Source organism: Euleptes europaea, chromosome 7, assembly GCF_029931775.1.
Source record: "Euleptes europaea isolate rEulEur1 chromosome 7, rEulEur1.hap1, whole genome shotgun sequence".
Lineage (NCBI taxonomy): Eukaryota > Metazoa > Chordata > Lepidosauria > Squamata > Sphaerodactylidae > Euleptes > Euleptes europaea.
Window position 1 is genome coordinate 55,305,886 of NC_079318.1, and position 26,921 is coordinate 55,332,806.

Consider the following 26,921-nt stretch of genomic DNA (forward strand, 5'->3'; position numbering starts at 1 on the left):
TGAGAATTTGGACGAGGAACATGTGGATCTGGAGAGGGGCAAATTCTTGGCCAAACCCCCCCATGCGCAAATGGCCGTGGTTTGCGCACGTGTAAAGTGCCTTCAAGTGGCAGCCGACTTCTGGCGACCCTTTTGGGGGTTTTCGTGGCAAGAGACTAACAGAGGGGGTTTGCCAGCGCCTTCCCCCACACAGCAACCCTGCCCTTCCTTGGTTGACGGGTTCGTGGAAAACCCCCATTGGATTCCTTGATCGCGTCCTTTCTTTTTCCAAACACAGAAAACGAGCTGGTAAGCCTTGGGGAGGGGGTGCCTTGTTTTGGAGTCGCAACTTGCGCCGTGTGACAGCTTGCTGGGTCGCGTCTGCGCCGCGAAGCGCCTTGATTCGCGTGCTCGCCGTCGAGGTTTTGGCCCCTCCTCCCGGCAGCCTCGGGTCCCTTTCCCCACCCCCTTCTGCCTCGCGCGCGCGCCAACACGCTCCGAAGGCGGACGCTGCCCTTTGGCTCAGTCGGATGCAAACGCTCGGGAGGCGGCGGCGGCGGCGGCGAGCTTCCCTCCGCGCAGAATCGCTTCTGCGGCCGTCTGAACGGGCAAGGGTCTGCTCCGGAGTCGAAGAATGGTGTCGGGTTGCGAGAGCCGGGGTTTGCCGTACAAACTCTGCTAAGGCTGCAGGAGCTGCAGGCAGGACTGGTGTGCAGCTCTCGTTCCCGTAGGTGGCCAGAATGGAAGACGGCTTGCCTTGCCTTGCTTCCTCGGCGCTCATGAACTTCTGCGCCGGTAAAGTGCCGCTTCCTCTCATTTGTGTGCGAGTGCGTGAGCGGGGCATGCCATGCGATCCCTGCCGTTTCTTTTCCGACCCCAAATCGGGGGAAGGTTTCTCTCCCATCTGCTTTGAAGCCGCTCTCTGAATCGACGACAAGCCCTCCCACGCATGCCTACCGATGAGTATTGACCTTGTGGAAGTCTAGGGATTGTTCTCTTTACCGGTCAGGTTTGGGGCAGCCTTCAAGGAAGCAGATCTGTTTTTAGCGCTAGATGAGTCTCCTGTAAAATGTGAGGTCGACACCAAACATTGTCACTCAGCATGGCTACCCCTTGAATTGTGAAAATCCCCTCCCACTGAGGTCAGTTGTACAGTTTAGAAAGGAAAACCTGGCGTGTTGTGCATTTTAAAGATTCAGTGTGCTTGACTCTTGTCTCGGCATTTCTGTGAAAAGGGGCTTCCTTTAAACTGGCTGTCAGTATTACTTGTTTTGTTTTGAAGAAGGTCGAATCCCTAGAGGAAAGTTTTGGCTTGCATGGGGAGGGGGCTCAGGAAAGTAGCACAGTGAAACATCTATGCACGATAACGTATTATGTATGCTGCCTTCTTGAGCATTCAGAGAACAGTTTGCATTTCTACACATCGTGTGATATTTTGCAGGCCAACTTATTCCCGGCTTTCTTATAATTATTAATCAGCAGTTACTGAAGTATCTCTGTGTGACTGCATTTGCATACCACAATAAGTGGTTTGAGTTCTGACTATCAGAAAGCTGCCAAGAGAACGCTTTTCTCCATTATAAAGTGTGTGGTAGTTGTTAAAAACAGTGGGCCAAGATTAGAGCAAAAACCAAAGTTTCAAGTTTAATCCTATTTTAAATACACCGAAAGATCAGCGAGCATTTATTCATCTTGCTGATTTGTTGAGATCAATTTTGGCACAAATGCATATATGTTTCTTTAAAAAAAGTCCAATGCATTAAGATGAAGAGAAAATTACTTCTGCAGAAAGATATAAAATGTTAAAATAGAAACTGTTTCATGTTCTAAAAAAGAGTTATCTTTCCACACTTGCTTTTATTGGTTGGAAAAAATGCTGCTTTATTATAAATTCCTCTAGGAAGGTTCAGTACTTTATTTGCTACAGAAACCACTGTAGTAAGTACAGACATTAAAAAGCGTGGTGTGGCTTTTTAGGTGGAGAAGGAATGAGAAGTTGAGACAATTATGGCACTTTAGCATAATTAACTAATTAAGCATTTCCCTTCTGAATTAAAAAAAAGCTCTTTCACGTTATGTTAATGCACAGTAGTGAAGAGGAAGAGGTAGATCTTAATTGCATATGCATAATTTCTGTGGAGCGCCAGCATTGGGAGCAGTCCAAAGCTGACTGACACTAATGTACATGAGTTGCATCCACAGATTTTGATTACACTTTTTAAAAGCCATTCCTTACAAATAAATGGTTTAGGCGGATTGTGTTCAGTCCTTGCCCTAAGAGTAGACGTGAAGTCAAAACACAAAATGCTTGGGTTTTCTTCTGGGCTGGGCTGGTGACTTCAGGTTGGTCTGGTTCAAGTCAATAAGGATTTGGTAGATGGTTCAACACACCTGTGGATGTGCCATTCAGTGCACAGGTATGTCAAGTTTATGTGTATCACACATTCGTGATAGTTGTAACACATAAGTACAATGAAATATGCCTTATGTGAAAATAACTAAAATAATTAGTGCATTTGCAATGTTTTTAATTGGAACTATTTGAACTGGGTTGAATACTTAACTCTTGAAGTACTCCTTATCTGTGCCCTAGCCCTTTAAGAGAACAGAAACCTACATAAGCGTGTACTGTGTAAAAATGCTCCCTGGCATTTAATTTAACATGTTACCAATTTTTGTTAGGACCATTTAAGTGTATATCTGTCTGCGCGTGTGTCTTAGTAGAACTCTTTATTTTGTGCCTGAATTTATTTTACGTTTTTCTTCCACTTCAGACTAGCAAATTTTCAAGAGAGTTCCATTTTGGGGGGGGGGGAATAGTTAGGGTTTGGTTCAGAATCATCTTGACTCCCTATATGTATGCATACTTAGTTCTGCAGCCACAGTTAGCATGGAGGAAATATGGGGCATTTCCTGTTACACAGTTTTTTTTTCACTTATCCATATACCAATAAAATGGAAAGGTCATCTCTGTATCAGTATTATGGGAAATCAGTTCAACTATGGAAGAGTCAGGTAGATAGTGCAAGAGCTTTGCAATATGATCTATAATTTTATTATAAAGTTGCAAATGAAACAAGGGACAGAACAAGAACATTACCAACGATACATCAATAATGTTACTGTAGACAGATGTGCTCATACTGTTGCCTGTTGATGCCTCTTTTCATTAGGCTACACTTAATACTGCTCAATTGGAAAACATGAATCTGCACATGCACTTCTTGTTAAGTAGAGATTTCAGTAGGACATATATGGTACTAGTTGTACATGAAACTAAGAGTTTCCCCGGTTCTCAGTGTCCACTGTTTCTGTTGGTGATGGTCACGATTTCTAAATTTTGGAACACATGCACAGTTCAATAGAAAGATAATTGATGTGGTTTACTTGGTGCTACTATAGATACCTGTTAGTCGGACACATTCCAATTCCTTTGTCTTGGTTTCTCTGCTACCTGTAATTTTACCATTCCTGCTTTAAGTAGCATGTATAATGGAAAGAAGGTCTTTCCATATTAGAGGTGCAGTGCTGGGAACATGCTGTGGCCTCATGAAGCCTCTTTGTATGGGTAAACTTGCATCTAAATCAGGCAAACTGTGATTTTCACAAACCACAGTCTGTACCACTCCAAAATCAGAAATCAAGAGGGAAGTGTGGCGTGTCACAAGTGAAGTGAATTTGGGTGCAAGTGGCCAGACCATGGTTTGCTATTACATGGAGCCATGGTCCCACCTTTAAGTCAAGTTCCTAGGAGCTCAAGTTGTTGCTTCAAAATCTGTAGTGCTGATCTGGGCCGTCTGGTGCCAAGAAAATTGTGGAGCTGATGCATAAGAGGCTCGGAGAATGGTCTTGGAGGTATGTAACACAGTTTTATTCCTGAGGTTAAGCTTCATGGAAGAGAGAACTTTTGAGAACTCTGAAAACTGCTCTGAACTACTCTAAGGAAGAACGGGGTATGTGTCAAAATGCAAATAATTGGAAGCACTTTCTTCACTGTGTACTGATGGGCAATTATATTACTTCACAGTTCAAGATTTAATATTTCATTAGGTACAAAAAATGGATCAAAGTCTAGCAGATTGTACTAGGGTTGAAACAGTTGGATATATCATTGAGTATTGTAGATGGTGTAGATGATTGAACATCTCATACATGGATGGATGGTCTAGGGTGGGCAAGGAGCAGTATTGTATAGTAAGACATTTTTTAGCGAATTACTGGTGATCACTTGAGTGAGCAGCTTGTCTACTATAAAACTAATAAGTACATCACATCTACTGTATATTGTGTAGTAAAAAAAGAAGAAGAAGATGATTAGTGTTGCCGAGAGATACAGGTGACTATGCGTATGAACACTTTACATATGCAACTTTCAATCCCAAGGCAAGAAGGGATCAAAAGTCTGTGGATATTCAGGCACAGTCTTGGGAGTGATATTTCAGCTGAAATTGGGAAGGGAACAGAGAGAAACCAGGGGCAACCTTGAATTGAACAAGATTTAATCTTTGTTGAAAATGCACACTCAGAAAAAGCATGGAAAGAGAACAGATGCAAAGGCAATGCAACAAAACACACTAAGGTTTTTAATACATAATAAGTCACATACATGTAAATCAATCAAACTGAAATAAGCAGTCAGCAAGTCCTAGTGGAAGCCATCCAGTGAAACTAGAGTATTCTCCCACAGGTACTCCAAAAACTGGATTCTATCCATGTTTTAATGTTAATGTTCCCAAGAGAGAGAAGGGAGGAGAGGACAATGGTTTTGCTGGGTTTGGAGCAGAGGAATAGGGTGTGGGGTTAAGGTTTTTCCAAGGAGGGACAGAGTGTGAGAGGAGCTGGAACTGAGTAAGGAAAGCAGGGGAATGAGGCAGTGGGGATGGGTGGACACAGAGGACTAAGGGAACAAAGTTTCATATGTCTGATCCTGTAGTGTGGACACAGTCCTGGGCTTCTGGTTTGATGAGGTGGACAGATCAGGGCAGTGCAAATCCTTCTCCTGTCAGAGAGGCTGGAGGATAGGACTGGACCTAAAATGCTGGCTCAAAAGAGCAGCTTAAATATGGAAGTTTCACGCCTGTTCAGGACAGCAGTGAGAAACTGAAACTTGGAGTCTGCATGGGGAATGTTAATGGGGCAGGTGATGATGTTACCTTCTTGAGCAAAATCTTTATTAGGTTACCTGGTCTGCATTGTAAGGCAGTCTCTTGAGTAAGGTGGAATGTGGTATTATTGTCCTGCAAATAAGGGTAGTTCATCTTGGCTTGGCAATGTGAGAATCCCTAAAGGTCACATTAAAAAACTTTCATTGAGGCGTGAGCGATAGCTTTCCCATGGGCAGCTTGCTGTTGTCTCTCAAAAGGTACACTTTCAAATTGCATGTAGACCTGATTGTGATTCACTTCTTTGATACAACATGGAATCTGTAAATGCTTGGCTGTATAGGGCCCAAGGATCTTGGGGAGTTCCAAGGTGTGTGGCTCCTGACAGTTATTTGGGTAACTGTGGCTTCAAAACTTTTTCAAAATTAAGGGCTTGCATGGATCAGGACCCACATTTACATTACACTTACTCTCAGAATGTAGTTCACTTTTGATAGTGTCTCCCTTTCAGTTAACTGATACCGCAGGGCATGTCTTGCCTTTTCCAGCTGTGCCCAGAATAACTTAGACTATGTCAGCACTGTGCAGAATGATGAGGAAAGTCAGCATGGAAGACGAAGCAAGTGATTGTTAGAAAAGTGTAAACCTGAGAACATAATAATGTACATACTAAGGCTTAGCTTCGGGAAGTGCATGGTCTTTTCTCTCTTCTTGTGTTTTTTAAGCCTGCATGATGGTATTTTATTACAATCTTAGCAAAAAGGAAGCAATTTTTGTAAACACCTTAATACTGCCATAAACTAAGTATAAAGAGATTACTTTCATAAGAATTCCAGTTCAGTTGTCACACTTCTCTTTATGCACTGAGTAACATCTGGGTAAACTTTATGTTCACTAATATTGTCTGGGTTTTTTTTAAGTAGGCATTTTAAAACTAGCAAGGGTAATTACAGTGGTAACATTTGCCCTCAATCATGTGCTGTTTGCTCCACCCCCTTTTTAATGACATAATAATTCATCCAAATCATCAAGGGAGGAAGTAGGCCGACTAGAACACGAAAATGAGTAATATGCAAATTTTGAGTAATATGCAAATTTTGAATACGGAAATAAAGCCAATTTCATTTTTACATTAAAAAGTACAGTAATTTGGTCCTCAGCCTCCCTAAATCAATGAAATGTCTAGATCTTTCTCCCTATGTATAATTAAGTGCCTAAAATTGCAGTACAACATGCCAAAATGTTAGCCAGAAGTCCTGGCCAAAAACAAAGTGTGGGCCATGGCTTTGCACATCAGTATCACTACTTTTGCCATGTGAAGTACGGGTCCAGTAAACAAATACCGGTAAGCATTCTTGGTTCCCACCAAAACTGTCACATACAAGTATCTCCTTGCAACTGATTCATAGCTGCAGCACTGTCCCTGGCTAAAGCGTTTCCTGGCCTGTTCCGTTCAGACTACAGGTGGGACAATAGAGAAATCACACATGTTAAGGATGGAGCAAAAACTCCTTATACATACAGTGAGGGGAAAAAGTATTTGATCCCCTGCTAAATTTGCCCGTTTGCCCTCTGACGAAGAAATGACCAGTCCATAATTTTAATGGTAGGTTTATTGTAGCTGTGAGAGACAGAATAACAACAGGAAAACCCCCAGAAACCCAGAAGACAAAAGTCAGAGATTGATGTGCATTATAATTAGTGAAATAAGTATTTGATCCCCTGTCAACCAGCCAGATTAGGGTTAGGGTTCTGCTGTCGACAGAAGCAATCAATCCATCAGATTCCAAACTAGCCACCATGACCAAGACCAAAGAGCTGTCCAAGGATGTCAGGGACAAGATTGTAGACCTGCACAATGCTGGACTGGGCTACAAGACTATTGCCAAGCAGCTTGGTGAGAAGGTGACAACCCTAACCGTCAACCTCCCTTGGTCTGGGGCTCCATGCAAGATCTCATCTCATGGAGTTGCAATGATCATGAGAACGTTGATGAAGCAGCCCATAACTACACGGGGGGAACTTGTCAATGATCTCAGGGCAGCTGGGACCATAGTCACCATGAAAACAGTTGGTAACACACTACGCCGTGAAGGACTGAGATCTTGCAGAGCCCGCAAGGTCCCCTTGCTCAAGACAGCACATGTACAGGCCCATCTGCAGTTTGCCAATGCACATCTGAATGACCCAGAGGAGAACTGGGTGAAAGTGTTGTGGTCAGATGAGACCAAAATCAAGCTCTTTGGCATCAACTCAACTCGCCGTGTTTGGAGGAGGAGGAATGCTGCCTACGACCCCAAGAACACCATCCCCACCATCAAACATGGAGGGGGACATATTATGCTTTGGGGGTGTTTTTCTGCTAAGGGGACACCTTCACCGCATCGAAGGGATGATGGACGGGACCATGTATCGTCAAATCTTGGGTGAGCACCTCCTTCCCTCAGCCAGGGCATTGAAAATGGGGCGAGGATGGGTATTCCAGCATGACAATGACCCAAAACATGCGGCCAAGGCAACAAAGGAGTGGCTCAAGAAGAAGCACATTAAGGTCCTGGAGTGGCCTAGCCAGTCTCCAGACCTTAATCCCACCGAAAATCTGTGGAGGGAGCTGAAGGTTCAAGTAGCTACACATCAGCTTCGAAATCTTACTGACTTAGAGAGGATCTGCAAAGAGGAGTGGGACAAAATACCTCCTGAGATGTGTGCAAACCTGGTGGCCACCTACAAGAAACGTCTGACCTCTGTAATTGCCAACAAGGGTTTTTCCACCAAGTACTAAGTCATCTTTTGCAAAGGGATCAAATACTTATTTCACTCATTATAACGCACATCAATCTCTGACTTTTGTCTTCTGGGTTTCTGGGGGTTTTCCTGTTGTTATTCTGTCTCTCACAGCTACAATAAACCTACCATTAAAATTATGGACTGGTCATTTCTTCGTCAGAGGGAAAACGGGCAAATTCAGCAGGGGATCAAATACTTTTTTCCCTCACTGTATGTATGCAAGTGCCATTAAATCTAAACTGTCTTGCGGTGACCCCAGCAATGGGCTTTCCAGGCAAGTGGGAGAAGCTGAGATGGTTTGCCATTGCTATCCTCTGCAGAGTCTCTTCTTTGGTGGCCTCCCATCTAAATACCAACCCTACTCAGCTTCTGAATCTGATGAGACCAGGCTATGCTGCCTTCCCTCCCTCCTTACATAGGAAAGTAATATGTCATAGTGAGCGTACTATGCTGTGTTAGTGTTTGTTGTGCAGGAAGGTTTTCTTTTTCTCTTGATGGTACATTCCAACATAATTTATTTATATGCATTTTAATGGTTCAGGCCAGGAAATACTATGTGCATGATATTGGTACAAGCAAACTGAAGGAAAAATTATGGGAGGGAACAGCCCTGGTTTACAGGTTTGTTGGATGAGGCCCCTAAGGAAGTCAAAGCTTGTGATAGAGGTTGCCCCCCCCCCCTCCACACACACACACCGCTGATCAAGACATGTCAAGGGTCATGCAGCCATTTACTACTTCACTCTTGAGGGGGGGATGATTCCAGAAGGGTAGCAATATTCGTCTATTGCAGCAAAAGTAAACAGGATTCTTGGTGCACCTTAAAGACCGGCGAGACTTTATTTCATCCAGAGCTTTTGTAATCTGGGATTAACTTCTTCATTACATTTATTAGTCTTTAATGAGACACTTGGTTCCATCTATGTTTTTTCCCCCAATGGAGATAATTGTCATTATAGGCCTACACTGGTTACTGTATCTCTTTATTCTAATCTATGGACAGAAAACCCACCTTAAATTCTTAGTGTGCTTCTGTAAAAAGCAATGATTTTACCATGATATGTGTAACCTACCCCATATTCATCAAGGAGCAAATGCATTCCAATCTCACAAAATGCTGGTTGAATCCAGTGAGGGTAGCTGATCTGGAGTGGTGAAACTGGCCATCTGAGTGCCAAGCTCGACTCTTAACAGTATCGTTTATTTATCTAAACCACTTCTATCCCTCCTAAGAGCAGGGCCTTACATATATAAAATACATGTGTACTACAAGTGTGAATGAATGATATATGCTTGTAAGGGTAAGACAGTTCTTTAAAACTGTTCATCATCAGCCTAACCCTTTCTCAGGTGCTACTTCAGAGTTGCTTTTCAGCAGTAGGCACTTGATTCTACAGGTGTATGCCGTACACTAGTGATAGGCCATGTATGCAATTTAAAAATGGGCCTGTGGATTAGGGCTATCGATTTGGTTTGTCCCGAACCGAAAAACAGCCGAATTTCCCCTGATTCAGCAATTTTTAGTTTGGATGGAACCGAACTCAAAAAAGGCGGGAAAACGGGGAGCCGAATTCAGCAAGTTCGGGGTGTTCGGTGAATAAATTAGGCAAATTCGGGGTTTGGCCCAGCAGCATAACCGTCAGTTAGTAAGCAGCATTCTCCCGCGGCCAATTGGTGGCCAAGCTGGGTCGTCTTCTGGCCAATCAGTTGCGATTGAGTGCATGAGCCCAGCTGCTGCGCGGCCCGGGGAGAGAGAGATCCCCCTTGGGGGAGTGCGTGTGCACATTCAAGCCATTCCGTGGCTGCAGGGGGGCGCATTTTTGGGGGTAGAGCCCCCAAACTTTCAGCATAGATTCAGAGGACCCTTCTTGCAAGAACCCCCACGTTTTGTAAAGATTGGATCAGTGGGGGCCGAAATATGGGCCCCAGAAGGGGTCCCCCCTTAATATGCATTTTTATTCCATTTACAGCACACATTCGCACCATTCCGTGGCTGCCCGGGGGCATTTTTGCGGGTAAAGCCCCCAAACTTTCAGCATAGCTTCAGAGGACCCTTCTTTCAAGAACCCCAAAGTTTTGTAAAGATTGGATCGGGGGGCGAAATATGGGGCCAGGAAGGGGTCCCCCCACCCTTAATGTGCATCTCTGACAATGGGGGTTTGCAATTAGCAGAGCTTGCCTCCCACGCCCAAAGCTCCCAGCCCCGACAAACAGCTGAGCTGCGGGGAGCAAGGGCGGGGCAGGTGCGAAGAAGATGGAACAGAAGACATCCACAGTAAGACCCATTTTGGGGCTTTTCTCTATAATCTTTCTCCTGTGTGTGTGTGGGGGGGGGGGAAGCAGAGTCTGTGTGTGTGTGTGGAGGAAGCAGTTTCTGTGGATGGGGGGGAAGCCAAAGGGGGCTTTCGCCCGTTCTGCCTGGGGGTGTGTGCCTGGAGTCTCTCTCTCCCTGTTTTGAGGGGGTGGAGGCTTCAGTTGTGTGTCCTCAGGTTTTCCCTCATTCATAAGATAGGTTAGGTCTATTTTGATGCTTGCTCAAAAATTGTTTTCAAATTGTGACTTAAAGAATGCATTTGCCTGGTCCTGAGTCTGATGCAAAAGGGGAAATTCCACCCCCTCCTGCTCCTTATGCATAGCGTGCCTCTGTCCCTTTCCATGATTTGCAAACTCCCAGGCATGGTTGTTTTGCATGGTTGCAAACGTGTTGCTTTGCATGGTTTGCAAACTTCTTCGCACCTGCCCCACCCTTGCTCCCCCCAGCTCAGCTGTTTGTCGGGGCTGGGAGCTTCCGGAGTGGGCGGCAAGCTCTGCTAATTGCAAACCCCCATTATCAGAGATGCACATTTAGGAGGAGGGACCCCTTTCGGGGCCCATATCTCAGCCCCCCCTGGCCCAATCTTCACAAAACTTGGGGGTTCTTGCAAGAAGGGTCCCCTCAAGCTATGCTGAAAGTTTGGGACCTCTACCCCCAAAATGCCCCCCCAGCCGCAGAAAGGCACGTTTGTGTTTTTAATGGCTTTATTCGGCCGAATTTCCCCCCGAACTCCAGATCTCATGCCGAACTGCACGGACCCAAAGTGGGGGAGTTCGGACTTCGGCATTTTCCGAATAAAAACGAGCCAAATTTTGCCAAATCTGCATTTTACCGATTTTTTTTTCAACAGCCCTACTGTGGATTGGGGTTACTAAAAGTTGATAAAACTGTTTCTAAGCCCTCTGAGACAGATTCCCTAGAGAGGTAGCATATTTTTTTTCTAAATTAAATTTTTTTAGAATAGTAGTGAGAAGACTGGGATTGCAAGTAACTTTGGTTGGAGGGGAAGAATTTAAACAGCATGCTTCTATTACACTTTAATGTGGCTGATGAATGTGTTCTCCACCTGGCCTCGGTTAGCCCATGTAAACACAGCTTTATGTAACATCTTGTATTAAAAAGAAAAGTCATATTTACAACATCATTCTAAATGATACTCACATGCAAACGAACCCACATAAGTTAACTTTTCTAAATAGACCAAGTCTATAATGTGGTACTAAATTAGAACTCTCCAAGGATGATTAGAGCAGGTACCCTGGGCTTTTCTGAAGTCCAGAGCACTGAAATGCAGCTGTGTGGGGTTTTTTTTAGTAGTATTGGTTGTGTACAAACTTAACACAGATTTCCCAGGCAAAAGTTTTGAAAAGCCTGGAGATAGTATCATTTCTAGGACAGTGAGGAATATTCTCTGTAGAGGGGGTTACCGCACTTTGTATTCCCAGCGATGTATTAAGAGTTTGAAAATGTTGTAAAAAACATCACTTTAAAAGGGTTTTTGGATACCACGGCTTATAAATTGTTGGAAGACGTCTTCACAGCTAAAGGGGCCAAAGTGTGAACAGTATTTTTAATAACGTTTTCAAACTCTCAATACATCGCTGGGAATACAAGTGTGGTAACCCCCAGAAAAGCATAAGAGTCAGAATGGTTGAAAACAATTTTCTAAGCAAGCTTTTTGGAACAGGAAGTCCAAGAGTGGCTTGTCCTGACTTTATGTTTATTTAAAGTTGCATGATTGGGGGTGATTGCCTCAATAGCCTCACCAGGGCTAAATGGCTTTCTTCGTTAGCATTATGTTATCTTAACTTATGTTTAATTGCTAGTTCCCTTGGGCACACATTACCTCATATGTGCCACATGCCACAGTTACTCAATTCATTGAGCAAGCCTTGCACAGTTTGACAGGTGAATTCAGAGCTTGGGGGTTTGGCTGGGAGTGCATGATAGAAATGCTTTCACGGTCACTTTGCAAAAGCTGGGAATTCCCCTAGCCAAACTGTAAGTGTGGGAATATTCTTTTTATCAGTCTAGAGTTGTGTTTATTTAAAAAACAAAAGTAAAGCTAAATATCAACTATTTGTTTTAAATAGTAGTCAGCAGACCAATATTTCTAAGTAAAGGTAGTCCCCTGTGCAAGCACCAAGTCATTACTGACCCATGGGGTGACGTCACATCACGACATTTACTAGGCAGACGATGTTTACAGGGTGGATTGTCTTTGCCTTCCCCAGTAGTCTAAACTTTACCCCCAGCAAGCTGGGTACTCATTTTACTGACCTGGGAAGGATGGAAGGCTGAACCAACCTTGAACCGGCTACCTGAAACCAACTTCTGTCGGAATCGAATTCCGGTTCGTAAGCAGAGCTTTGACCACAGTACTACAGTTTACCACTCTGCACCACAGGGCTCCTAGATTTGAAGTTTAATCTTTCCTAAGAGCTTTACAGTGTTTACAAAGGGGGCATTCCTTGGTTCCCACAACAAACAATGGGGCATTATGGATAATCCCAGGGAAACAATCTTTGCCACGGATTACTGTTCTGAGTTCGGTTCTAGCAGATGGCCACTAGAAGAACCTGTACTCTGCTGCTAGTTCTGTCCCTGTCGAGCAATCTTCCAGCCTGCTCTTGCTGACAAATAAAACATTAATGGATTTTTTTTAAAAAAGGCTAGTTGTTTTTCCTCCTACATAGTGACATTCTTGGCTTCATAGTATATTTTACTTGACATTGATCAAATTAGTACCTAGTTGTCAATATTTGACAAGTCAGTTTGCCAAACTGAAAATTGGCCATATGCATATTCTGCCTGGGGGTCTCATTAAAATTTATGTTTCATACAGACAGCTCCCCACTGTACGTACAGGGTCCTTGGGTGGTGTATGAGTGAACCGGCTCAAGCATTGTGTGGCTTTGCAAGCTGGCTGTCCTTTGGATTTGTTTTGTCAATATACTTCCTGGAGAACTCTGAATTATAGCTAGGCTTGTAAGAGACTTAACTATTTTTCTATGCTTCTCTGAAATTAAAGATGTTTCAGTCTTTTTTTTACCTCCAATAGGGTGATATACATTTTAGCAGCAATAAACACATTTATAATGAATTCTAAGTCTGAATTATCATCCCTGTTGGTCAAATAACAAATAGTTCTAGGCTCAGGTATTGTATAGCTAGTCATCTTAGACATGTGATCCAAAAGTAGTAAGGTAATGCCCAAAAGACATGAATAAGATCTGCATAGTATGGGCATTTAACATTGTTGCCTATAGGACAAAAGATACCATTATTCATCTGAAAGTGGCATAACTCCAGATAAATTTCAACTCTTTAGAAGCACCAATACAATTTCAATCTTTGTCTCATTTTATTTATGAAGGTAGGAAGGGAGCCCTCTACATTCAGAAACATTAAGTAAAGATTTACTGTTGAACCCCTATAGTTATTGATCTCTAGAAATAGTTCAAATGGGTTTCTTCTTCTTTTTTGCCTAATCTGAAAATATTTCAAAAATGTTGCGCTTTTTCTTGGACCTTGGTTTTCCCCCCTATAAAAATGCCAATCCCATAAATTTAGAATTCCAATTCAGACTATTGCAGGGGAATCAAAAGTGCAATTTATTAATTGTTTAGTAACACCCAGGCTCTAAGCATATGCTCTGCATTGTGCAATGTAGTAATTATTGAACAAAACTTGGCATTCAGAATAGAAAATGCAACATGGCATAGGTGTGAACCACCCACAACTTGTTCATTTCAGTGAGATGTTAGCATCAACATTTTCCTGGCACTCTTTCAAGGCTAATTTTATTAAGTGGTAGCATTTTAAAAAAATTAAAAAATGGAACTAGGGTAGTTTAAGGATGAAAATTAATCTTGATAAAATCTCAAACATATTTTGGGCTGATTTGCCTCCCACAACAAGATTTTCCTACTTTACTACCCAGATGAAGTAGCAGTAGGGGATGTTTTCTGCTATTTAAACTTGTCGTTTTGAACAACAGGGCTTAGGCCCTGTAAGCTTTTCCATTTAATCTTACTCAGTATCCCTCCTCATTGCAGCCCTCATCTAAGATGGCTTTTTTCTGTGTAGGACCTGAGATTAATGGCAAAGCCATTTTAATGGTTAGAAAGGACACCTCCTCCCTCTTCTGCTAGCAAAAAAGCTAGGAAGATTCAGCCCAGCCTGTTTCTTAGACTCCTCCTCCTGGTCATTGTTTGGAAATGAAAATGAGTTTACTTACAAAAAAATATATAAAGAAACCTGCTTCTAGAGATGTTTATAAATTGTCAAAAAAGGATACATGCTACTGGGGAAGTTTTTCCAGCTGTGTAAATCTCATTGAAATGAACTGGAATTTCATAAGAGTACGGTGGTGTAATTTTGCATTGTTATGCATCTGTGTCTCATGGCTTTCAATTAGACTTGTCTAGACACAATTATATGCATGGTTGCATCTTTTATTTGAGTTTATGGTGTGCCTTGAGGCCAATTCAGGCATTACGCCTAGTGGGATGGATGTTGGCTAAGAACCCAAATTACATGAGTACAACTCCAAACAGTTACATTCACGTGTGAAACCTCATTCAGGTAGTTAAGGCAAATTCTAACCCTCATCAACATTGGTTTTTGTGACCAAACATCAAGGCTAAGTGACTGCCTGCCCTCTCTCTTCCTCGTCTTTGTAGGCGAACATTGCTTCTCTTTGCAGTGAAATACCTAATTTTTTTGTAATACATCACGAAGGGTGAAGATTTTGAAGGGTGATGTCCAGTCCCAAAGCTGCAAATGATTTGTCCTAAGGGTGTTACATTGAGATTGAAAAGCATGGGGGATAGGATTGCGCCCTGTGGAAATCCACATGATAGGTCCCACACTGATGACAACTGATCTGTGAGGAATGATTTGAACCAGTTTTGCGTGCATCCCCTGATACTTCTGCTTCGAAGTACCTCAACATGATGGTATGATCTACTGAATCAAAGGCTGCAGATAAGTACAACAACAGCAACAAGGAGGCATGGTCTTTGTCTACACTTAGACAAAGGTCATCAACTAAAGCTAGCATGGCTGTCTTTGTCCCAAAGCTGGGCCTGAAGCCATACTGAAAAGGGTCTAGAGCAGGTGAAGTATCCAAGAAGACCTGGAGTTGGTCTGCTACTGCTCTCTCAATCACTTTGCTAAGAAAGTGATTGCCCATAGTAAAAAAAGAAAAAAGAAAAAAAGAACCATAACAAAATAAGATGGAACCTGATACCTGTGCATTGGTTTCAAGGAATAGCCGGCTGAGCTCAAATGTTTTTGACTTGTCAGTTGACTAGCATGCCAACCACATTCTGTTACTTCCTGAGCTCCTTAAAGCAGGTCTTTGGACAGGTATCACATAAATTTTATACATAAGTAAGAACTTTCTGAAGAAGTCTAGTGTTCTGTCTCCAGAGCCAGTGTGGTGTAGTTGTTAGGAGCGGCGAACACTAATCTGGAGAACTGGGTTCGATTCCCCACTCCTGCACATGAAGCCTGCTGGGTGACCTTGGACTAGTCACAGTTCACTCTTTCAGCCCCACCTACCTCACAAGATGTCTGTTGTGGGGAGAGGAAGGCAATTGTGAGCCGGTTTGAGAATCCTTAAAGGTAGAGATGATTGGGATATAAAAACCAACTCTTCTTCTTCCAGTAGAGTACCTATTCCTATTTTCTTGTATTCAGGGGCAAACTGCATCTGAATATAGATGCTTCATTGAGTTATTATGGCTTAAAGACATCTAGGAGTCATATCCTTCTAAGGTGCGTAGGTGCCAGATTTCTGCATTCCTGGTTCAAGGGCTGTAGGGTGCCTTCAAATTTCAGTTACCAGTACAAGAAAAGGGCAGGAATTGATTGTCAGCCATCATTGAAGAGGGAAAGAGTACTTGACTCTTGCTTTCTCATCTATTCACTTTCCTGCTGTTGAAAGTAGCTGTTGACCAGAGACTTAGGCCACCTGTGCAAGTGTCAATAACTGCAACATGTTCAAATGAATTCTGTCCATGCAACAGATCTTACAATGAACTATTTTAGAAATGTTGCCCAAGTTTTTTTAACACAGCTATTAAGAGAGCTTTCTTTCACTTACAAAGGCACACGTCTCTCTCACCAAGAATACAGCTGCTCAAAACCCAAGAGCGTGAGGTCAGCACATGAAATTTAAAAATGTTAAACGATTCTAAAATGTCCTTAACCGTGTGATATTTGTGTGTACATTCGAGCTATTTCTGTCCCCCTTAATGGCATTTGAAAGCCACAAATGTGTATCTGTTGAATCTGGCTCCTGTTGAAATAGAAATAGCACGGGGATAGCAAACTCCCTAGACCATCGCTAGACATAACAGGTGCTTATTCATCCTCTTGATAATAACCTTTAGAGATTCCACAACTTCTGGAATGGTCTGTTCAACTACCCACCTGTCGTGCTTTTCCATTATCAGCTGTGGTTCTTTCACTCTGTGTGGTGACCCACCAACTGCCTACCATATTTCAGCCGAGCTGACTCGTTTGCAAGGAAAATGCTTGACTTTATCTCCTTCATCTTGTACATGATGCTTCTGATAGTAAACTCCGGAACCACTTTTTAATGTGACAGTATCATGTTGCGTGGGTGGTGGTGGTGGTGGTATGCATTCTAATAGTGCACTGTTCTTTTTAGAGTCTTATCTGTGGAACTACCTTCTGTCACCCCCCAACATATATATTTCACTGTTGTTTAGTGTAGTGGTTTCAGTATTGCCTTCTGTATTAATTGCCAAGACTGGTACTGAATAAACTAACATAACTGCTGAAGATGTTCATGCTATAAATCTGCTAATGGCCAAATAAAAAAAAAATACTAGCAATGAACTTTCATATTTGATCAAGAGCATGAAATATGAATCATGTATCGCTGTGCGTCACATTCCCGTAGCTGGGAAACTTACCGGTGTAACTTGAGTAGGTTTATTGTAACAGGTTTACTTTGTGTTCTGAATTTTGAGTCATTTATTCTTTTGATATCTGTATTTCTTATAAATGGGCCTTGAGCTTGTTTGGAGGTTCTAGCAGGGGAGCGCAGCTATCGTATACCCTTGACAGAGGAACGGTACACTCCTTCTATCTGGAATGGTCGTCCTCTTCCAGGCTTGTGTTGTTGATATCTGTGTTTGTATGTAGCTATTACAGGAATAGTTTAAAAAGAGGTCTCTGCATTTGTAAGCTAGTGTACTTCAAATTCTGCTCTCAAAAGAGTCCATTAGTAACCGAAGTGGGGTGCCAGGGGAACAGGGGCAGAAATCAGACACTATTGTACAGCAGGGACATATAGCAAAGAAAAGATTTTTTTTCCAAATTGCCAATCCTAATGAAACTATGATCATTATCCCATTGCTTAATGTATTTGACCTATGAAATCAGTATATTTTAAGGCTGGCGTTCAGACACTATCTTTCTGTCAATACTGTGGGAATGACAAATTTGTTTGTGCTATATCAGTATAGGCAAATGTATGCATTGTGGTTGCTACATGAAATCGGCTTTAAATCATACTATGTGGCAGTTCCCACATGGTGAGCCAGCTGCACAGAGCTGCTCAGCATCCAGATCCTTCTATCTTCATTCTCCGAAGATAAGTGTTTCTGGTACAGCTATTGAAACAGCCTGTTTATGATGGCTGTAATAAATGCTGAACATTTTTGAAGTGCTGATATTGCAAATGCTTCTCTTGACATTTTTTCCCCTGATCTTTTTGTGCTCTTTTTGAAATGTTAAGAAATACTACACAGCTTTTTAAATGTATGTCTATATTTTTTTTCTAAACAGATGACAGCATCTCTGCAGCTAGTACATCTGACGTCCAGGACCGCCTTTCGGCTCTTGAACTGAGAGTTCAACAACAAGAAGACGAAATCACAGTGCTGAAAGCAGCCCTGGCTGATGTATTGAGACGTCTAGCCATTTCGGAAGATCATGTTGCATCTGTGAGAAAATCGGCGCCCAGTAAAGGTAGGAGGCTTCTAGTGCAGATCACTTGCAGTTGCCTTCAGGAACGCTGGGTCATCAGGGCAGGCCAGTGCCCCATGAATTGACTGTACAAGCTAGAATATGGCCCGTAATCCTCTGCAACCGATATGGATTCTATGGGCCTCTGTAAGAGCTTCTTGGCAGAAGAGGCTGTGTGGGAGAGTGAATGATCAGCATTGGCATGCCTAGAGTTGCTTAAAGAAGAGCTCAGATCTTCTTGAGTTCTCCATCTCCCCCGCCTTTTTTATTCTTCAGCTTGTAGCATTTATAGCTAAACAAAACTTATTGACTTTTATCACAGGATCTCAGTATTCTTGGATGGTTCAATTGAGTAGACTGATTAGGCCATTCACTAGGGCATTTTCTTGCATTGGTCTCAAAGACCTGGTGGTGGGCAGGAGAATGTGGTTAAATTTAAAAACAAGCTGGAAGCTGAAGCTGAGAATGGTGAATGGTCACTATGGGTCATGTACAGGGACTGTATCAGGATGCTGCAGTCCAACTGTGCGCCTAAATTTCACTTGCCTGTTACCCAGCGGCTGTCTATTTGAATGTAGATTGCACAAAACCTTGGATTTGTCATGTACTCTTTTTTGTTTGTTGGGGCTATGTGTGTACATTTGCATTATGAGCAGAATTGGCTAAAATAATTTACCATTCTCAAAAGTAGAAATATGATTTTAATTCTGGTTACTACTGCTGTTCAGTTTTTTGGAAAATTGAAAAACCTGGGTGTTAACATTAACTCCCGCTTACATCATTCAGATGTAACATCAAACCATGTTTTGTGGCTATATCAAGGAGCCTGGGGAATCTTCACTTTCACGCATTTCATTCCCCTCCCAACTTCCTGAGATTGCTACTTTTCTGGAAGAACATAGTTTCTAATTGTACTGAAACCACAAGCTGAGGATCCTGATCTTCTGCACGAATCAGGATTCCAGTTTGGTTTGTAGGAAAGAGTACAAACATAATTTGTGGTTTGCAGATAATTGCAAACTATAGTTTGGTGCAGAAGCACTTAATTAGCTGAGGAGGAGGAAGCATACTAGCTCAAGCCTCCCCCCCCAATCAGACAGCTACAAACCAGTGATTGCAATCACTGTGTTACTCAGGTGACCCAACCTTTTCAAACCTGTGGACACTGGTAGAATTCTAACATAGGGTGGTGTGCGCAATTACGAAATGGCTGCCACAGGAGGCGGCGCCAACCACAAAATGGCAGAGAGTGAGGTTATGCATAACTCTAATGGTATCTCTTCAATATTTTAGGAGAAGTGTTATGAATTTAGAACATTTCTGAATAAAGCATTTTTTAAAAGGCGTTAAACTTTAAAAACAAGCCATTAAAAAGACCTCCTGGTCCCATCAACTTTCTAAGAACATTTGGTGGGCGCCACATAGGGTGTTGGCAGGTGTCATGGCACCCATAAGCAGCATGTTGGGGACCACGATGCAGCTGTTTATTTGTAACAGTATGGTATAACTGTTAATCATCGCTGATACACTAGTTCTGGACCAATCTGGTCTCATGTTAATGTAGCACAGTACTTGTCAGGATCTTGATGTGACTGTTCATATCACACAAAAATGTGGGCAGAGATTAGCACTCTTCTTTTTTATTTTTCTCTAAATGCACATTTTGATGAGAGTGAATTGTTCGAGAAAGAATCACTTGAATAGCCCTTTTGAAGGGACCAGTTTTGTGATACTTCTTTTCAGTATCTTTTTCTGCTACAGTCCTTAGCAATGAAATTCTCTAATGTGCCTGTAGACTCCCAGTAAATTAATAGTCATGACTGTATACGAAGCTACTTGAATGGCCTTTGGGTGGTTTTCCGTGCCAATGATGTGAGCAACTTTTAACACGAAGGCATCCATAAAGACTCCTGAGTATTCAAGTAGCTCCCTAGAATGCTATTAAATGGGTATGCCCATTTGTGGCCTTTCTAGGGAACAGTCAGACTAGGATTTGGAGATCTGGCCTGGAATCCCCACAGAATCAGTCACTGTCAGCTTCATAGGGTGATGGTTATGACAATAAAATGGAGGCGGGGAGATCAATGTTGTAAGTTGCTTTCAGTTTTTATTCAGAAGAAACGCAGGATATAAGTATCTAAAATAAATAAATAAATATGAAGTCCTAGAGAGAGCTAACATTTTAGGGGGACTGTGAAAAGCCACCAGAAAAGGAAGCAAAAATTACCGTATTTTTCGCTCCATAAGACGCACCTGACCATAAGACGCACCTAGTGGTCTGGGTGCCAGGTCCCCCTAGTTTTAACCCTGCAGCTGTAAGCATACATTGCAGGGTTAATCCAGCCTCTAGTGGCCGTCTCCCTGATAGCCACTAGAGGCGTTTCCGCGATGCTCAATGTGAAAATGGCTTTCCTGTGGGTAATGCTTTCCTGTTGGCGGTAATAATAATCACGTCCAGCACGCAGCCGGGTGATCCATGAGGGGGAGGGCAGGACAGGAAACCTCTGGCGGCACGTCCAGCGTGGAGTCTGAGGGATTGAGGGCGGGGGGAGGAAAGGCCAGGGGTTCTCCGGCGGCGCGTCCAGCGCGAAGGCTGGGGGATAGGGGGAGGGCAGGGCAGGAGCTCCCCTGCGGTGCGCCCAGTGCGCAGGCCGGGTGATCCATGTGGGGGAGGGCAGGGCAGGAAACCTCCGGCGGCGTGTCCAGCGCGGAGACTGGGGGATCGGGGGGAGGGCAGGGGCTCCCTGGCGGCGCGTCCAGCACACAGGCTGGGTGATCCATGGGGGGGAGGAAAGGCCAGGGGCTCTCTGGCGGCCCGTCCAACGTGGAGGCTGGGGGAGGGGGGGGAAGGCAGGGCAGGGCAGGGGATCCCCAGTGGTGCATCCAGCGCGCAGGCTGGGTGATCCATGGGGGGGAGGGCAGGGCAGGAAACCTCCGGCGGCGCGTCCAGCGTGTAGGCTGGGGGATTGGGGAGGGCAGGGGCTCCCTGGCGGCGTGTCCAGCGCGCAGGCCGGGTGATCCATGGGGGGGAGGGCAGGGCAGGAAACCTCCAGCGGCGCATCCAGCACGGAGGCTGGGGGATCAGGGGGGATGGCAGGGCAGGGGCTCCCCGGCGGCGCGTCCAGCGCACAGGCCAGGTGATCCATGGGGGGGAGGGCAGGGCAGGAAACCTCCGGAGGCACGTCCAGTTTGAACCTCCCCCCCGCCCATCAGCTGTTTGTCGGGCAGCGGGGGGGTATTTGTGGCAGAGCCGCACTCAGGAGCCGCAGTTTGCCGACCGCTGCTCTCGGCGACTCGGCTCCAGTTACAGTAACACACACACACACACACATTCACTCCATAAGATGCACAGACATTTCCCCTCACTTTTGAGGATGAAAAAAGTGTGTCTTATGGAGCGAAAAATACGGTAAGTCAAAGAGAACAGGAAATTAGAAAAAAAAAAAGTGAGTGATCTTAGTTAAACCCAGCATTAATTATATGAAGGTTGAAATGTTCCGGAACTTTGCAGTCACTTTAATGTTCAGAATGGCACTGAAATCAGTCTCTTGTAATAAGGGAAGGATTATTGCTTTGTGCCAAGTGTCATAAAATGAAATTATTTTAATGGATAGACGACCAGATGTCACCTTATTTTTTGTTAATTTAGCTTTCCTTTTCTGGACACCTGGGTGTGAACTTTACATTTGTTTATTCTTCTCTGTCCTAAAAGGCTATCGTGCATTTAAACCTAAACCTGAAACTAAATACAAGACTGCAGACAATTTTTTTAAAAATTGAAGAAATTGTTGTAACTAAAGCTATAAGAGGTGATTCAAACTTTCAGATAACCACGTAACATGCTCCTTATAACTCCGAACTGCTTCAGAATGAACATGAATAGATATTTTTGAATTCTCCCACATGTCACTCTCTGAGTATTTACAACTCAAAGCAAAGGCTTATCACCTAGTCATTTCCCCTCCCACATTAAGGAGCAGGAGATAGACTTTGGCAGACTTTAGACCTGTTTCTATGTCACGCCTGGTATATATGCAGTTGCTTCCCCCCACAAATAACCAATTTGAATCCTTCGGCTTGTGGCATTCTTCAGTTGTGCATTTTGGTGGAATTAAATTAACTCTCCTTGCTGAATCTGTATTTTGGTTTAACTGGGTTAAGTGTGAGGGCTAGCAGTGGCAGTATGGAGAATATTCACTTGCACTTTGCTGCTTTGTGAAATAGACCATGAGTTGGATCTTAGCAGCTCACATGTGCAGACCCCCCCCCCTTTCCTCTTGCAGGCGGTCTGAAAAACTGATGCTTGGAGTCTCAGGAGCCTCATGAACAAAATGCAAGAGGGTATGAGGAAAAGGGAGAAATCAGGCAATATATAGGCTCCTCTAATTCTTCCACAATAGTTTCCACTGATGGAAAGAGGGGAACATTGCCCAGTTTCCTCCTCTTTACAGCAGGAGCCCATGACATTTTGGGCACAGGACTCCTGTTTCTCTGAGCATAAACTTTTTGGACCCCTCAGGAACTGCTTCTTAGGACAATGATTATGACAATAAAATGGAGGCGGAGAGATCAATGTTGTAAGTTGCTTTCAGGGGTGGCAATCATTTTCTCTGCATCTTTCCCATTTCAAAAAGAGAAACTAGCTAGAGACCCACAAGGGCGTTACATTTTTTTGAGGAGACAATATGCCAATAAAACACTTACATTTGCCTCTATTTATGCACCCAATACAAAACAAATCAAATTCTTAAGGAATACATTTAAAAACTTAGAAAAATTTAAACAAGGAGAACTTATAATAGGGGGTGATCTAAATTGGACCCATATAGACAGTATAGATGAAAAAGGGGGGAGAAAAACAAAAAAGAAAAATGGGGAAAATAAATTGACAAAAATATTACAGGAATATGACCTCATTGATGCATGGAGAATAGACAATCCACAGGAGAGGGACTTCACATATTATTCATACAGGCACAATACATACTCCAGAATAGATTTCATTCTAACATCAACAAATCTAATGCAAAGTATTGTGAGAGCAGAAATTGAGATTAAGAAATTATCAGACAATGCACCGTTATGGGCCGATTTTAATATTCTAGGACAACAATCAACCACATATTCATGGAAATTTAATACTATTTTATTAACTAAATTAGAATCCAAGAAAAGATTACAAGAAGGATTACAAAACTTTCTCAAATAAAATATAACAGAAGGAATGCCAATGCATATAGTATGGGACGCTCTAAAATCGGTAATAAGAGGGATATGTATTCAAGAAATATCCAGATTAAAGAAAGAATCCAGCTGTGTAAAAAGAAAACTGCAAACAGAAAAAGTAAGTTGCTTTCAGTTCCTATTCAGAAGAAAAGCAGGATATAAATATCAAAAGTAAGTAAATAAATAAATAAGAATTCCTAGAGAGAGCTGTTGAAAATATAACTTCCTATGAGCACAGCTAAGAGTGTAAAAAGTCTGAGGGCTGAGAAGGAATTGTATTAGCCACTTAGCCAGATAGTACTTCTGGTTTTTAACCACTGTGAACTAACTTGTCGGTTCTTTTTGACTCAACTGAGACATCACACCAAACCAGGGTTAAACATCACTGTTTGCTTTAGCCAGCAGACCAAAACTAGAAGTCATTATTTGAAGTGAAGCTGCAAGTCATAGTTTGTGGTATCCACGATTTGTCACAATGTCTGAACTGATAAGCTGTGGTTATGGAAATAGCTTTCTGTGTGGAGCCAGTTGTACTGTCACAATGGAAGCTCTGAGCAGACAAGCCACTCTAAGCTATGACTTGCCAAATTGTTGGCAGAACAAACCGCCATTTGATGTGATGTCTGAACTGAGCACTTCTCTCTACCATCTACCAGAAATTGCCAGAGGAGGGACATACTGGGGTATGGTAGTTACATTAGTGGTCACCATTAGCAACTTTGCAAATGTACAATAGTCATGCAATAAGCAAATTACGTGAAGGATAAACTGAATAATTAGTACATGGTCTTGTGCAAACAATGTGTTCTCACTGTCTCCACACTGCAAAACAGGCTATAGCCCCTTTGTACTATAGCTGATTCCTAGGAAAGACTCCAGGATTAGCTGGCATTGTTCTTATTAACGGCCCAAACATTTATTATGCTTTTGTACTTGGAATAAGTACTTCTGTATAAGCTGCTGCCAATAATAAGCCATCAGAATGCTGCTAATAGCTCTTAAAGCAACAAAACTTGTTTTTATAAACACAATCCTGCTTCATGCACTTGTCACGAAACCTCTTATAGTATCATCTTACTTCCTCAAACACATTTTCTGAATTGTGTCATAATTTCAGCCAACTTATTGTTTTAATTTCTGAATAGAAAATATTTGGCTTATGTTCAACAATATTCATAGCAGTTTTGAAACACCGCAAGTACATAGTAACTCTTTAATACCCAGATACAGTTGAATATATTCACTAATACTCTAGCAGGTAATCATATCTTGGAATTCTTAATTCACGTTAACCCTGAAAACTAAACAAGGTATAACACCAAGTGAAGTTTTTAAATCACTTTTACAACAAATCATAGGCTATTTGTTTATATACATACAAAATACAAACACACTACAATAGCGTTATGGACTATGCCAAGTCACTAGCCATTTTAATACCAATGCCAAATAACAGTTACAAAATTAGGCACCAGTGATGGAAACACAAATATTTCAACTGAAAAGAAAAATTTGTCTCAATTAAACAGCCTTGCAGATTTAAGCACTTTAATTGATGGTACTGTCAAACCATCCCCCCAACTTGACCAGTGTAGATATGTGAAGATTCAAGGTCAGTTTTAATTTTTACAACTGTTTATGAACAAATGTGAATGAAGCTGGTTTAAATTTGGTGGACATGCTTTATACTGAGCCATTAGTCCTTTTAGCTTAGTCTACTCCAACTGGCTGCAGCTCTCTGGGGTCTCAGTTAGAACATAAGAAAGGCCCTGCTGGATCAGTCCAAGGCCCATCAAGTCCAGCAGTCTGTTCACACAGTGGCCAACCAGGTGCCTCTAGGAAGCCACAAACAAGACGACTACAGCAGCAGCATCCTGCCTGTGCTCCACCGCACCCAAAATAACAGGCATGCTCCTCTGATACTAGAGAGAATAGGTATGCAGCATTACTAGTATCCATTCTAACTAATAGCCATGAATACCCCTCTCCTCCATGAATATGTCCACTCCCCTCTTAAAGCCCTCCAAGCTGGCAGCCATCACCACATCCTGGGGCAGGGAGTTCCACAATTTAAAAAAAGAGTTTTCCCAGCACCTGTTGCCTGAGATCCTTTAGTTAGGGATTGAACATGGGACGGTCTGCAACCCGAGTATCTGTTCTGCTGTTGAGCCACGTCTCTCCCCTAAACCGAAAATACACTTAAAAGAGAAAAAGAGGAGGATTTTCTGACAGAGCAGTTAAAAGGAAGGAGGAGCTGCAGTTTGCTGTTTGGCGAATCACTGAGGTGCCGAGGTTGGTCTTGGTCTAGCGTACCAGCAGCTGTACATGGAATATTGTTCAGCCCATTGTAAGTAGGCCGCAGTTTTTACAGATGGTTTAGTCCCCGAGTCATGTGGTAGCAGCATTTCTTCACAAGCACCAAATGGTAGCAAGAAAACTTGTGATTGGATCGTCTGTATTTACCACAGAACATTTTTGGAGCTTGTTCACTTTCAGTTATGTTGAGTTCGTTAGCAGATCTGTGACCTGTACGCTGCTGCTGTTCTTGTCCTTGGATTCGTTAAGCTTTAGTTTGCGCTCACTGCGTTCTGTAATCTGCTGTCAGCTGTAGACTTTTTGGTCCCTTGATTATAATGTTGCATATTTTGTGGTTCCTGGGTTTGTAAGAATGAAGGAAATGCATCAGAAGGCCAAGCTTACAGGAGGGGAACCAAGTTTACCTTTTGACGTGTGAGGTTCTCATCTAGTAACCTCTGTTTTTAAATTCGAAGTAAAGGTACGGTGGCAAGAGCTGTGGGAGGGCCAGAGCAATGTCCATCTCCTTGAAATCTCTTTGCATTTGTGGCCAGATATTATCTTATAGGAATCACACAGGAAGCTAAGGAGTGAACATGGAATCTGTGCCCATTTGTACCCTGTCAAAGTGTGTATTCTGCTTGAATGTCTGTCTGCTTCTGCTGCCTGCTTCTTAACATAGCCAGTCATCTGATTTGCACCGTCTCTTGGAGAGAAGGCTTCATGGTCTGTTTCTGTTATTGGAGACTGTTGATTGGCTAAATTATTTTTAAACAATGTAAATTAATATAGCCTAGAGCCCTCTGGAATGCAAGTTTTTAAATGGAAGAAAAGCTTCTGGATCCCAATATGGTTCAGTATGGTTTAGGTGCCATCATGCCAGGTCTTGGACTAGGGCAATGTCCAAATGATGCCAAGACCACATTGGGGATCTGGTTGTTCTGGCCATCCCATTGTTCAAGCTGTCAGTTTGGCTTAGTTTAGTGGCTAAAGTCCTTGCTCTAACCAAATCTGTAACCAGAAGGTTAGAAGTTCAAAATGCATCACATATAGAGACTAGAAACATACATTTTCTGTTCACTTCTTCATTTTCAGTGGCTGAGTGATGAATCTGTTCTATAAAGAACTAAGCTAGGGTGGTAGAGGGTGCTAATGAAGAACCACACTCAGTTTTATTTCCTCATTTGTACCTAATGTTTCAAATCCTGCTG

At 42.8% G+C, this 26,921-nt stretch overlaps 1 protein-coding gene across 4 annotated transcripts in view; it reads left to right on the top strand.

The window, feature by feature from the left end:
* The first annotated feature begins 751 nt into the window (after nucleotides 1-751).
* EML4 (EMAP like 4) overlaps nucleotides 752-26,921 on the top strand; it is a 94,596-nt gene continuing 68,426 nt past the window's right edge. For all 4 annotated transcript variants that reach the window (XM_056852568.1, XM_056852569.1, XM_056852570.1 and 1 more), the window contains exons 1-2: nucleotides 752-774; nucleotides 18,010-18,192. In XM_056852568.1, the coding sequence (XP_056708546.1) occupies nucleotides 759-774; nucleotides 18,010-18,192 (199 nt within the window). In that variant the 5' untranslated portion in view covers nucleotides 752-758. The remainder of the gene's footprint in view (nucleotides 775-18,009; nucleotides 18,193-26,921) is intronic.